This window comes from Oncorhynchus mykiss, chromosome 32, assembly GCF_013265735.2.
Source record: "Oncorhynchus mykiss isolate Arlee chromosome 32, USDA_OmykA_1.1, whole genome shotgun sequence".
NCBI classification, from domain to species: Eukaryota; Metazoa; Chordata; class Actinopteri; order Salmoniformes; family Salmonidae; genus Oncorhynchus; species Oncorhynchus mykiss.
In genome coordinates, this window is record NC_050572.1 from 37,057,534 (window position 1) to 37,072,807 (window position 15,274).

Here is a 15,274-nt window from a genome sequence, read left to right on the forward strand (position 1 = left end):
GAGAGAGAACAAATACACAGAGAGAGAGAACAAATACACAGAGGAGAGAGAGAGAGAACAAATACACACAGAGAGGAGAGAGAGAGAGAAAACAAATACACACACAGGGAGAGAACGAATACACAGAGAGGAGAGAGAGAACAAATACACACACAGAGAGGAGAGAGAGAGAACATGCACAGAGAGAGAGAACAAATACACACAGAGAACGAATACACACACAGAGAGGAGAGAGGGAGAACAAATACACACACAGAGAGGAGAGAGAGAGAACAAATACACACACAGAGAGGAGAGACAGATAACAAATGCACACACAGAGAGGAGAGAGAGAGAACAAATGCACACACAGAGAGGAGAGAGAGAGAACAAATGCACACACAGAGAGAATACACAGAGAGAGAACAAATACACAGAGAGAGACAAATACACAGAGAGAGAGAACGAATACACAGAGGAGAGAGAGAGAACAAATACACACACAGGGAGAGAACGTATACACAGAGAGGAGAGAGAGAGAGAACAAATACACACAGAGAGAGAACAAATACACACAGAGAGAGAACGAATACACACGCAGAGGAGAGAGAGAGAACAAATACACACACAGAGAGGAGAGAGAGAGAACAAATACACACAGGGAGAGAACGAATACACAGAGGCGAGAGAGAGAACAAATACACACAGAGAGAGGAGAGAGAGAGAGAGAACAAATACACACAGAGAGAGGAGAGAGAGAGAGAGAACAAATGCACAGAGAGAGAGAACAAATACACACACAGAGAGGAGAGAGAGAACAAATACACACACAGGAGAGAGAGAGAACAATTACACACACAGGGAGAGAACGAATACACAGAGAGGAGAGAGAGAGAGAACAAATACACACACAGAGAGGAGAGAAAGAGAACAAATACACACACAGAGGAAAGAGAGAACAAATACACAGAGAGAGAGAACAAATACACACACAGAGAGGAGAGAGAGAGAACAAATACACACACAGAGGAAAGAGAGAACAAATACACAGAGAGAGAGAACAAATACACAGAGAGGAGAGAGAGAACAAATACACACAGAGAGATAACAAATACACAGAGAGAGAGAGAACAAATACACGGAGAGAGAGAGAGAACAAATGCACACACGGAGAGGAGAGAGAGAGAACAAATGCACACACAGAGAGAACAAATACAGAGAGAGAGAGAACAAATACAGAGAGAGAGAGAACAAATACACAGAGAGAGAGAACAAATACACAGAGAGAGAGAACAAATACACAGAGAGAGAGAACAAATACACAGAGAGAGAGAACAAATACACAGAGAGAGAACAAATACACAGAGAGAGAACAAATACACACATAGAGAGAACAAATACACAGAGAGAGAGAACAAATACACAGAGAGAGAGAACAAATACACAGAGAGAGAGAACAAATACACAGAGAGAGAACAAATACACAGAGAGAGAGAACAAATACACAGAGAGAGAGAACAAATACACAGAGAGAGAGAACAAATACACAGAGAGAGAGAACAAATGCACACAGAGAGAGAACAAATGCACACAGAGAGAACAAATACATACACAAAGAGAGAACGAATACACACAGAGAGGAGAGAGAGATAACAAATGCACACACAGAGAGGAGAGAGAGAGAACAAATGCACACACAGAGGAGAGAGAGAGAACAAATGCACACACAGAGAGGAGAGAGAGAGAATAAATGCACACACAGAGAGAACAAATACAGAAAGAGAGAGAACAAATACACAGAGAGACAAATACACAGAGAGAGAGAACAAATACACAGAGGAGAGAGAGAGAGAGAACAAATACACACAGAGAGGAGAGAGAGAGAGAGAGAGAGAGAACAAATACACACACAGGGAGATAACGAATACACAGAGAGGAGAGAGAGAGAACAAATGCACACACAGAGAGAACAAATACAGAAAGAGAGAGAACAAATACACAGAGAGACAAATACACAGAGAGAGAGAACAAATACACAGAGGAGAGAGAGAGAGAACAAATACACACAGAGAGGAGAGAGAGAGAGAGAGAACAAATACACACACAGAGAGGAGAGAGAGAGAACAAATACACACAGGGAGAGAACGAATACACAGAGGCGAGAGAGAGAACAAATACACACAGAGAGAGGAGAGAGAGAGAGAGAACAAATACACACAGAGAGAGGAGAGAGAGAGAGAGAACAAATGCACAGAGAGAGAGAACAAATACACACACAGAGAGGAGAGAGAGAACAAATACACACACAGGAGAGAGAGAGAACAATTACACACACAGGGAGAGAACGAATACACAGAGAGGAGAGAGAGAGAGAACAAATACACACACAGAGAGGAGAGAAAGAGAACAAATACACACACAGAGGAAAGAGAGAACAAATACACAGAGAGAGAGAACAAATACACACACAGAGAGGAGAGAGAGAGAACAAATACACACACAGAGGAAAGAGAGAACAAATACACAGAGAGAGAGAACAAATACACAGAGAGGAGAGAGAGAACAAATACACACAGAGAGATAACAAATACACAGAGAGAGAGAGAACAAATACACGGAGAGAGAGAGAGAACAAATGCACACACGGAGAGGAGAGAGAGAGAACAAATGCACACACAGAGAGAACAAATACAGAGAGAGAGAGAACAAATACAGAGAGAGAGAGAACAAATACACAGAGAGAGAGAACAAATACACAGAGAGAGAGAACAAATACACAGAGAGAGAGAACAAATACACAGAGAGAGAGAACAAATACACAGAGAGAGAACAAATACACAGAGAGAGAACAAATACACACATAGAGAGAACAAATACACAGAGAGAGAGAACAAATACACAGAGAGAGAGAACAAATACACAGAGAGAGAACAAATACACAGAGAGAACAAATACACAGAGAGAGAGAACAAATACACAGAGAGAGAGAACAAATACACAGAGAGAGAGAACAAATACACAGAGAGAGAGAACAAATGCACACAGAGAGAGAACAAATGCACACAGAGAGAACAAATACATACACAAAGAGAGAACGAATACACACAGAGAGGAGAGAGAGATAACAAATGCACACACAGAGAGGAGAGAGAGAGAACAAATGCACACACAGAGGAGAGAGAGAGAACAAATGCACACACAGAGAGGAGAGAGAGAGAATAAATGCACACACAGAGAGAACAAATACAGAAAGAGAGAGAACAAATACACAGAGAGACAAATACACAGAGAGAGAGAACAAATACACAGAGGAGAGAGAGAGAGAGAACAAATACACACAGAGAGGAGAGAGAGAGAGAGAGAGAGAGAACAAATACACACACAGGGAGATAACGAATACACAGAGAGGAGAGAGAGAGAACAAATGCACACACAGAGAGAACAAATACAGAAAGAGAGAGAACAAATACACAGAGAGACAAATACACAGAGAGAGAGAACAAATACACAGAGGAGAGAGAGAGAGAACAAATACACACAGAGAGGAGAGAGAGAGAGAGAGAACAAATACACACACAGGGAGATAACGAATACACAGAGAGGAGAGAGAGAGAACAAATACACACACAGAGAGGAGAGAGAGAGAGAACATGCACAGAGAGAGAGAACAAATACACACAGAGAGAGAACGAATACACACACAGAGAGGAGAGAGGGAGAACAAATACACACACAGAGAGGAGAGAGAGAGAACAAATACACACACAGAGAGGAGAGACAGAGAACAAATGCACACACAGAGAGGAGAGAGAGAGAACAAATACACACACAGAGAGGAGAGAGAGAGAACAAATGCACACACAAAGAGGAGAGAGAGAGAACAAATGCACACACAGAGAATACACAGAGAGAGAACAAATACACAGAGAGAGACAAATACACAGAGAGAGAGAACGAATACACAGAGGAGAGAGAGAGAACAAATACACACACAGAGAGGAGAGAGAGAGAGAACAAATACACACACAGAGAGGAGAGAGAGAGAGAACAAATACACACACAGGGAGAGAACGAATACACAGAGGAGAGAGAGAGAACAAATACACACACAGAGAGGAGAGAGAGAGAGAACAAATGCACAGAGAGAGAACAAATACACACACAGAGAGGAGAGAGAGAACAAATACACACACAGAGGAGAGAGAGAGAACAAATACACACACAGGGAGAGAACGAATACACAGAGGAGAGAGAGAGAGAGAGAGAACAAATACACACACAGAGAGGAGAGAGAGAGAACAAATACACACACAGAGGAAAGAGAGAGAACAAATACACAGAGAGAGAGAGAACAAATACACAGAGAGAGAGAACAAATACACACAGAGAGAACAAATACACAGAGAGGGGAGAGAGAACAAATACACACACACACACACAGAGAGAGAGAACAAATACACACACAGAGAGGAGAGAGAGAGAACAAATACGCACAGAGAGAGAACAAATACGCACAGAGAGAGAACAAATACACACACAGAGAGAACAAATACACACACAGAGAACAAATACACAGGAGAGAGAGAGAGAGAGGGAGCGAGAGAGAGAGGGAGCGAGAGAGAGAGGTAGAGAGAGAGACACACACACAGAGAGAGACACACACACAGAGAACGAGAGAGATAGAGACACACAGATAGAGAGAGAGATAGAGAGAGACACACACAGAGAGAGAGAGAGAGAGAGAGACACACACACACAGAGAGATAGAGAGAGACACATGCAGAGAGATAGAGACAGACAGAGAGAGAGAGAACAAATACACACAGAGAGAGCGATCAGTGGCAAGGGAGCCGCCACAGGCTGAAGAGATGGAGGAAAAAAAGAGTGAAAAGAGAAAGTGAGAGAAGACAGTTTTTACTGTGTAAATTACAGTGCAGTAGTGTTGTTCTTTACAAATCAACATTCAGCCTTTGTTTGGGAGGTAAACGGCATGAGTGGGCCTTGTAATTGGTTTGTTTAATAACTGGCATTGCTCTTTTTTTCTGACACACACACACACACACACACACACACATTTACTCGCACATACACACATTCACAAAGAAACCTACTTCACACTCATTCAAATGCACAAACACATTCACTCTCGCACACATTCACACAAACTAGGCAACACACCAAGCATGGTTGTATTCATACCCTGTCATGTTTAATTTGGGTTTAGTAGGTTGTAGTAATCAGAGAAAAGAATAGAACTCCAAAGTAATTCTGAGGGCTTTTATGATACACGGTAGACAGATGATGCGTTTTACTTGTTTTTATTCAGTATTTAATATTCTAGCTCCTTAACTACAGTGAGCTCCATTGGGACAGTTACACATTTGTCATTTTTGCTCTGTACTCTTTGGATTTGAAATGATACAATGTCTGAGGTTGAAGTGCAGACTGTCAGCTTTATTTTTATTCATATCGGGTGAACTATTTAGAAATTACAAGACTTTTTGTATATACAGTGCTTTTGACAAGTATTCAGACCCCTTGACTTTTTCCACATTTTGTTACGTTACAGCCTTTTTCTAAAATGTATTAAATCAATGTTTTTCTTATTAAATCTACACACAATACTCCATAATGAGGTTTTTAGAAATTTTTGCAAATATATATATATTTATATATATATTTTTTTTTATATATATATTTTTTTTAAAGGAACCATATTTACATACAGTTGAAGTTGGAAGTTTACCTTCACCTTAGCCAAATACATTTAAACTCTATTTTTCACAATTCCTGACGTTTAATCCTAGTAATAATTCCCTATTTTAGGTCAGTTAGATCACCAATTTATTTTAAGAATGTGAAATGTCAGAATAATAGTAGAGAGAAGGATTTATTTCAGCTTTTATTTCTTTCATCGCATTCCCAGTGGGTCAGAAGATTACATACTCAATTAGTATTTGGTAGCATTGCCTTTAAATTGTTTAACTTGGGTCAAATGTTTTGGGTAGCCTTCCACAAGCTTCCCACAATAAGTTGGGTGAATTTTGGCCCATTCCTCCTGACAGAGCAGGTGTAACTGAGTCAGGTTTGTTGGCCTCCTTGCTTGCACAGGCTTTTTCAATTCTGCCCACAAATGTTCTATAGGATTGAGGTCAGGGCTTTGTGATGGCCACTCCAATACCTTGACTTTGTTGTCCTTAACTTCACTAGGGTAGGGGGCAGCATTCGGAATTTTGGATGAAAAGTGTGCCCAAATTAAACTGCCTGCTACTCAGGCCCAGAAGCTAGGATATGCATATAATTAGTAGATTTAGATAGAAAATATTCAAGTTTCCAAAACTGTTAAACTAATGTCGGTGAGTATAACAGAAATGTTATGACAGTCGAAAACCTGAGGAAAAACCAACCAGGAAGTAGTATTATTTCAAAAGCCTGTTTTTCCATTGAAAGCCGATCCGCCATACAAAGACCTAGGACCCAGTTCACGGTATTTGTGGCTTCCTCGACATGTGGCCAGTCTTTAGGCATTGTTTCAGACTTTTACTCTGAAAAATGAGGGAGATACAGCACTTTCAATGAGAGGCCAGTGGAAATTTCCAGACATGAGCCCAGCGCGTGATCGTGAGCGCGCCTTTCTTGTTTACATTTCTATTGACAAAGCTTTTGTCCGGTTGAAATATTATTGATTATTTATGAGAAAAACAACCTGATTGATTTTAAACATCGTTTGAAATATTTCTACTAACTTTTATTGTACGTTTTAGACTTTTCGCCTTGATGTTGAGAGCGCGCATTGTGCCTTTTGGATTTTTTAATACATTTTTGGACATAAACGGGGACATTATCAAACAAAACTTACATTTATTGTCTAACATGGAGACCTGGGAGTGCCACCAGATGAAGATCAACAAAGGTAAGTGATTCATTTTAACGCTATTCTGACTTTTGTGACACGTCTCCTTGGTTGGTAAATGGCTGTATGGTTTTGTAGCTAGACGCTGACCTAACATAATCAAGTGGTGTGCTTTCACCGTAAGCCTTTTTGAAATCTGACACAGCGGTTGCATTAAGGAGAAGTTTATCAAGGACAACAAAGTCAAGGTATTGGAGAGGCCATCGCAAAGCCCTGACCTCAGTCCTATAGAAAATTTGTGGGCAGAATTGAAAAAGCCTGTGCGAGCAAGGAGGCCAACAAACCCGACTCAGTTACACCAGCTCTGTCAGGAGGAAGGGGCCAAAATTCACCCAACTTATTGTGGGAAGCTTGTGGAAGGCTACCTGAAACATTTGACCCAAGTTAAACAATTTAAAGGCAATTCTACCAAATACTAATTGAGTGTATGTAAACTTCTGACCCCTGGGAATGTTATGAAAGAAATAAAAGCTGAAATGAATCCTTCTCTCTAATATTATTCTGACATTTCACATTCTTAAAATAAAGTGGTTATCCTTACTGACCTAAGACAAGGAATTTTTACTCAGATTAAATGTCAGGAATTGTGAAAAATTGTGTTTAAATGTATTTGGCTGATGTGTATGTACACTTCCGACTGTATCTACCTCTAATACCTTATTATTATCTATCCTGATGTCTAGTCACTTTACCCTGCCTTCATGTACATATTTCCCTCAAATACCTCGTACCTCTGCACATTGATCTGGTACTGGTTCTCCATGTATACAGCTTAATTCTTGTGTATTTTATTTCTCGTGTTACAATTTAGATATTTTTTTACTTTGCATCGTTGGGAAGGGCTCGTAAGCAAGCATTTCACGGTAGTCTACACCAATTGTATTTGGTGCATGTGACACAACTTTTTAAATTTATAGTGGTGTCTGACTTGCTCAAGTGGAACAAATTCAAATTGTGCCTTTTTTCAATGCTGATTTGAATGCCATTGAGAGAACAAAAGTTTGGAATATTTTTGGGCGAATTTAGAAGTAATCATCGACTTTTTCAAAAGTATCTGTAGTCTGATAACAAAATTATTGTTGGTAACATAACATGTAATTAATGTCACATGTAATCTGTTACTCCCCAACCTTGCATATAAAGACCTACACACTTGTGGTATTTATTTAGAGCTCTGTGGTATGTTCTAAAACGTTGAGTATGTCGTTTGATACACAGCCACAAAGCCTATATGTGGTAAATATAGCATAAGCACTTGCTTTCATTTCAAGAAAAAAAAAATGGTGGATTAATAACAGTGTGCCGGTCTTTCAGAGACTGATTCAGACTCATCAGAGAGACTTGGCATGTGTCACCCGTACCATGTCACACGTCGTACCCAAGCTTTAAATGTCACTTATCTTCTCTCCCCTGATCCGCCTGGTGTGTGTGTGTGTGTGTGTGTGTGTGTGTGCTTTTTCTCTCACTCACTCACACACAGCTCTCCATCTCCCTTTGTGTGCCTGGGAGCGCAGTGCTGCTCCACTGTGTTGATTCTCTGCTGCTACTGCCATTTTATAATTATGTCTCCCCTCCTTTTCTTCTCTCTTTTATCCTTTCTCTCTTTATCTCTTTCTTTCTCCTCTATTTTGTTAATTCCCCCTGATCCATATTTCTACCTCCCCTTGCCTGACACTTGTAATCACAATAAAAAAAATGTTATCCCTACTTCATTTCCTCCTTAATTTCTCTGTACATTTTTGTTCCCATTTTTGCTTCCTTTTTGTCTGTTTATCCATTTCTCACTTCCGCCCTCTTTTAATCATCTCTTCTCTCTCGTTCGCTCTCTTTCTTTCTCTTCCTCTCGGTCTCTTTCTCTCTCTCTCTCCTTCTCTGCAGCCTCTCTGGAGGGATCTCCGTAGCCCAGGCGTTCTTGGAAACCAGCTGCCAACAGGAACCGGTCTCCCTCCGATCCTGGGCTTCCTACATCTGACCCTTGACCACCTCCCACCACCAATCAAAGCCGTCCTAACCCCAATCTCATACCTAACTCCAATCTTAATCCTAACCTTGATTTTAACCCCATGCTTAACTTCAAACCTTCAAACAAGTCAAGTCATTGGCCTGTCCAGTGACTTATCACAGACAGACAATCATTTTCTTGCTTTTAACCAAGAGTTTCCACTACATTTGTCCCTATCCCATCCCAACTCTCTTACCCCTTCTGAATTACCACCAGGGCTCTATTCTGAGAACAAGCATCAAAAATGGATCCATCCTCAACTGACAATCCCACTACAAGGACTGTGGAGAACAATGAGAAAACAAACACGTCAAAGATGGCGTCCACTTCCAACAACCTTCTCACTGTATAGTAAATCCTCCAGTGTAGAACAGACCTTAAGTGTGAATAGTACCCCCACGATACACCACCGAGCAGGTGTGTATAACATTCTAGTGACTTCTAATGGTGACTTTAGAGACATTGGGTACACCAGCCTTCCTCTCTCTCGGTCCTCACTGACTATATCGCCAGAGCAGTGAGAGGGCGCTGCATTTTGCATTCCCTTCCCCTCTCTGTCCCTCTTTTTCTGACTGTTGTCTGCATTGATTCTGTGCCCTGTCAGAGTTTGGGCTTGCCTGGTGAAAATGACATCTGTTGTCCCGTCTGTCTTTTCCTCGCAGCTTTCCCCTTCTTCACTTGGTGGGTCGCTTTCTCAGCGCGGTCAGCAAGCCTTCACTGTGAATATGTCCAGGTGTGGCATGAAGCGGTAGAACCTGGCAAACCAAAAGGTACTAAATGTGATGGTGAAAAGACCTGGCAAACCATTAAGGAGGAAATGTGATAGTGAAAAGACCTGGCAAATCATTAAGGATGGAATGTGATAGTGAAAAGACCTGGCAACATAAATGGAACACGGTATGGTATTGCGAGGACCTGGCTAAAGTGCTTTTGAGCCAGGGAAAATGAAATGACGGATAACCTACATGGGACAATTGGTTGGTTGAGGATATGGTTGAGGGAGAGAACGAGGCAAGTGCTTCTCTCCTGATGATGAAGAAAAATATTCTCTCTCATATCTCACTGCTTGAGACTATTTTTAGATATGAGGTATATTGAAAATAGTGTAGAAAGGAAAATGTACCGTGGGCAAAAAAAAAAAAAATCATCCAAATGTCTGTCAAGTCTCAGAGAGAGACGTGGTATGTAATCTCTGTTACTGTTTTTATGAGAAACTAACTCTTTGCTGTGACTGTTCATGTGAAATGGCCATTCACTGGTGATATAAAGAAAGGCATTTCACCGGTCATGCCAACAAACCTGTTGCTTGGGCCATCGTGACCTATATATGTGTGTTTTTCACACCTTGTAGCCAGTAACGAACTTTAACTAAAGCCAGTGTGCCGGAGTGATTCCTATTACCCATGTATCACTACCAGTGTAGCATGACCTATTGTTACCATCACAACAACCTCCTCCCTGTGAATATGAATAAATGGGGATCGAAAAAATTGAAATGGCCACCAAGAAACCAAAGGGGGAGAATTCCAGCCCCGGAGAGCCTTTGATTTAGCGGAATTTAATTGCAACATTGGGTCTTGTGTGTTACGAGCGTCCATTGTTTGGTTTGGAGCTTGCCTTATGCTCTCTAGTGGTTGGTTGGCCCAGTAGTAGCAGATTTAGTATTGATTAAACCTTCAGGACTGCGTTGCCCTCCAGGCCTGGAATAGCCCAATCCCTGACATTGGAGAGGTAAGGAATGCTGATACTTGGTCACATGGGATGAAGTTGTCCATATAAAAATACAAGTGGCTATTTCATGCTTCGGTGGAGCTCTGGTGTCAGTGTCTCTTGGACTGTGTGGGCTGCCTGCCCTGCCTGGCTGCTTCCAGTCTGGAAGGCTGGCGCTCTGATTTCACATCATCTGGATGTCAATAGCCAAACTGTGAGGAGCGGTCTACAGAGTTAACACAAGGCAGTGTTTTGTTGAGAACAGTATTGTATTCAGTGTTTGGATAAGGGAAAAACCCTCCTGCAACTGTAACATGTCAGGATGGAGCAGCCCCACCATAACTTGGCTGGTGGGGTGTTTTGGGGAAGGGAAGTATGATTACTTTGTGTGCCGTAGCCAACCATGTGACTTTCAAGGCATTTCGAACCTGGGTCATGTTCATTAGGGAATACCATAACAAAACGTTTTGCAACAGAAAACAAAAACGATCGTTTCTTATTGGACAAGTCCAGGTAGTCCCTCCCTGTTTGTCTGTTTTCTCCTGTTTGGTTCCCAATGAACACGACCCTGCCAGCTCTGCCAAGGTGCCCGAGGACTTGCCTGAACTGGCTCTTTCCACAATCTCCTGATTTCTTTTTTAGGCATTTGGAATTTTTTCATTGGCACTTTACTAGTACACTGTTACACAAAATAAACCTTATACTGAGCCTCACTTTCTTATTGCACAAGAAAAACATGCATGCAAATAGAAGCAGAATTGTGTCACTACACATAGACATTACATTCACAGGTGTATATGTATCCATCACGTTCTCATTATTCATGAGTCATTCAGTATCGTGGTAGCATCCACATTAGTGTAGAAGTGTTCTTATTTACATTTTTATTCAACTAGGCAAGTCCGTTAAGAACAATGACGGCCTACACCGGCCAAACCCGGGCGCCGCTGGGCCAATTGTGCGCCGCCCTTTGGGACTCCCAATCACGGCCGGTCGTGATACAGCCTGGATTCGAACCAGGGTGTTTGACGCCTCAAGCGCTGAGATGCAGTGCCTTAGACCGCTGCGCCACTCAGGAGCCAATAAAAGTGACTCAAATAATGACGTAATACATTATTTACCATTTATTTCTATCGGGCCGAAAATGATCTGAAACACAACTGCAACAAACAGTAAATGCACCCAACAAGTTTCTAGTCACAAGCTTGACGTAGTCATTGTGTGCTAGAAATATGGGACCAAATACTAAACTTTAATACACATTTAAATGAATCTGTCCCAATACCTTAGTCCCCCCATTTTTAGGGGACCAATGAATTCCAGTCCTGTAATTTCTAAACAGTTCACCTGATATGGATGAAAATACCCTCAAATTAAAGCTGACAGTCTGCACTTTAATCATTTAAATCCAAAGTGCTGGAATACGGAGCCAAGAAAACAACAAAATTGTCACTGTCCCAATACTTTTGGTGCTCACTGTATTTGGAAAGATCTAGGCAATGGGGACTGTCTAATTTTATTTTATTTTTTTATTTTTTTTTACAATATTGCAGAGAATGAAGTTGGGTTACTTCTAAGTAACTTTGGGTTGCTTAGATTTAGATTTAGTTTAGGTGTGGATTGAGACCTATACGTTCATATCAGTTGTGTTACTCCCTTGTATTCACCATTCCTTATTTCTATTGTGGATAGTTTCTGTGAACCAATGGAAAGGCTACAAAACAATGAGCAAACCAGATTTTGTATTGAATACATGGACTTGGATTGTGATGATACCGATTTAATGAATCCTGCACACGATGTTCTTTATTTTATATTTTTATCAGGAATAATGTTTGACTTGACGTGTATGAAATTGTTTGATCAAATATGCATAAAAGGAGAGTAGTTCTGCACCTTTGTATAGTTTTTCTTCCAAGATTGACCATGATTTAGTATCTGCAAAGAAAATGTATTGATCTAATGGGATTTTTAGGACTGTTTTGTCTGCTTGGACTCGAAAGATAAATATGGTTGCAGGCAGTGGTGTTATTTTCATGAATCTATTTGCAATTTTGACGGTAGGCTATAATATAGTTTTTTTTTTATGTATTTGTTTTGAGAAGGCAACTACATTTTGAAAACGCATTTACTGTTTTGCAAAAGGCCACATAGTTCTGCCTTGTGAACTCTGTTTTTAAAATGGACAAAATTGTGCAAAAAAAAATTGCTCGTACGCGATTGAGAAACTGTAATGTATGATTTTTCTGCCATTTTTACAGAATGTTTTTATTACTTTCTGGTGTTTTCCGTATCAGACAGGCATGCAGACCAAGTCTTCAGCCCCGATACGCCCCCCCCCCCCCCCCCTCCATCTACAATATAGGGTGCATAATCTTAGATACCAATGAAATGTTGGAAACACTTTACTTCACACCCAACGTCATGACACTTCATATGTCATAACAGCTGACATTTACATGTCATAACCTGTTTATAATATGGTCATGACACTTTATATTTAGACCTGTGCATTATTTTATGGCTGTTGTGACCCCTACATAAGTCACAGGAGGCTGGTGAGGGGAGGACGGCTCATAATAACGTCTGGAACAGAGTGAATGGCATCAAACACACAGAAACCATTTTTTTAAATGTTTTTGATACCATTCCACCAGTCCCGCTCCAGCTATTTCCCCGAGCCTGTCCTCTCCAATTAAGGCTCCACCAACCTCCTGTGATGATAAGAGTGTCAAAACCTACCACAGTAGTTATTTTATGGCAGGTTATGACACCTACATAAGTGTCAAAACGCACAAAACCTACCGAACAATGCAAAACATTCCATTACGCCATAACCTACTTGTCAACAGTATGTTAACGTTTTTATTGACCATAATAAATGATCATTGTAATTGCGTACACATTGACGTCAGACATGCACCTACCCCACGCTCTGTTGCTGATGACTGGGATGAATGCAGGAGCAGGACTGATATAAGGGCATGTACGTGATAGGCCTATCTGGCTTATATGATTATGATGTCATAATGCATCTTGGCAATGTCATAAAGTGTATTTTCTACAAGTTATCTCAAATATGAGGGGGAAAAAAACATGACTGTAAATAATTCATAACAACAACAAAGGGTTTGAAAAACAAACTTTGAACCGAAAGGAAGCTTCTTGGCAGGGAAAAAACTCATTTGAATAAATGTGGGTTTTGACACTTATGTAGGTGTTATAACCAGCCATAAAATAACGCAATATATGTCACAACAGGTGTAAATACAGTATATTAGTCAGGAGTGTTATGAACATTATTTCAGGTTATACACGTTATGTTAGCTGTTATGACATGGTTATGTGTAAAGTGTTAACAAATATGAATATAATAAATAAACCAATTTACATTGGTTTGTAGTCTTATTCTTTGTAAAAAAAAAAAAAATTATAATAACTTAGTTGAAATACACTTGCTCGTTGTATATTGAGTGATGTTCTACTGTAGTGTACATTACTGAGCGTACCCCGCTGCATATTGTTGCATACACCAAATGTTCTTTACACACCTTTTTATTGTGTTGTGTAACCTAACTGACTCCTGAATAAAGCGTGAAGACACAGATCCTGAAGATGGATGATGTATCAGTGGTACTGTGTTGATACTAAGCTATACAATGTAAACCATCTCTCCTGGTTAACACGCTCCGGCCTCCCCACTACCTCTGAGTCCGCTTGGAGTGTAAATCACAGTAGGAAATGACAGAGCAGCTCTGCTACACGCGCACACACACACACACACACACGCCGAGAGAGAGAGAAAGCAGCTCCACACACACGAACGCCGCTTCATACACACACACACACGGCGGTAGTGGAAGCTGCGCCGTGGAGCATGACACCGGTGTCGATGCTGAAACTCACTTACCCTGGGACATGCGGTGGAAAGGAAAGGGGGAGGAGTGAGAGATGAGAGAGAGAGAGGTGACAGTAAATCACCAGGGCGCACAAGATATGCAGAAGACGCTCTCAGCACTTTCGGCTGTTTGGATGAAACCTGCCCTATTTTGTCTTTCTCACATTCTCTCTCTCTCTTCCGGTCTCTCCTTCTAGCTCTCTCTCTCTCTTCAGCAATCCAATTCTAGCCCTCACTTCTGCTGTCCCTCGACACGTCTGAGTCGGTGTCCATCTTTCTCTCTGCCCTACCTTTTATCTTTCGGTCCCCCTCTTCTTCTCGATTCTTCCCTTTGACTCTCTTGATCCCTGTTCTCTCGTTACTGTGTCTTCTTTTCCCCCTCCAAGCTCTTTCTTTTGTCTGCTCTCTCTCTCTCTCTCTCTCTCTTTCTCTCCTCCTCACTCTGTCTCTTTACATCCCCACTCTCAGTCGGGTATGTTGAACACATACAGACTGTCCCATGAATTAAACATGTTGGACTGCCACTCAGCCCCTTTTGGTGTGTCAAGCTGAACATTTTAACACGGGGGTGCTCTGGCCACAGTGGAGAGAGAAAGTGTGCAGCATGTACGTTTGAGGAGTGTGTGCATCTGTGTGTGTGTGTGTGTGTGTTGGAGGAAGCCCTTAGTGTTCTGCCCCTCTTTTCTCTCTGACACACTGTATCTGATTCAGCGGGGAGGGCAACATCTGTTTCTGTTTTATTGTTGGAGAGAACCGAGGGTTAAGCACAAGG

The 15,274-nt window shown here is 41.2% G+C and overlaps 1 protein-coding gene across 1 annotated transcript in view; it reads left to right on the forward strand.

Annotated features, from left to right (window-relative positions):
- Positions 1-11,570, forward strand: part of LOC110488401 (sterile alpha motif domain-containing protein 12-like) — a 130,036-nt gene extending 118,466 nt beyond the window's left edge. Inside the window, exon 6 of the mRNA XM_036971040.1 lies at positions 8,771-11,570. Within this exon, the coding sequence (XP_036826935.1) occupies positions 8,771-8,793 (23 nt within the window). The 3' untranslated portion in view covers positions 8,794-11,570. The remainder of the gene's footprint in view (positions 1-8,770) is intronic.
- The last annotated feature ends 3,704 nt before the right edge of the window (positions 11,571-15,274 follow it).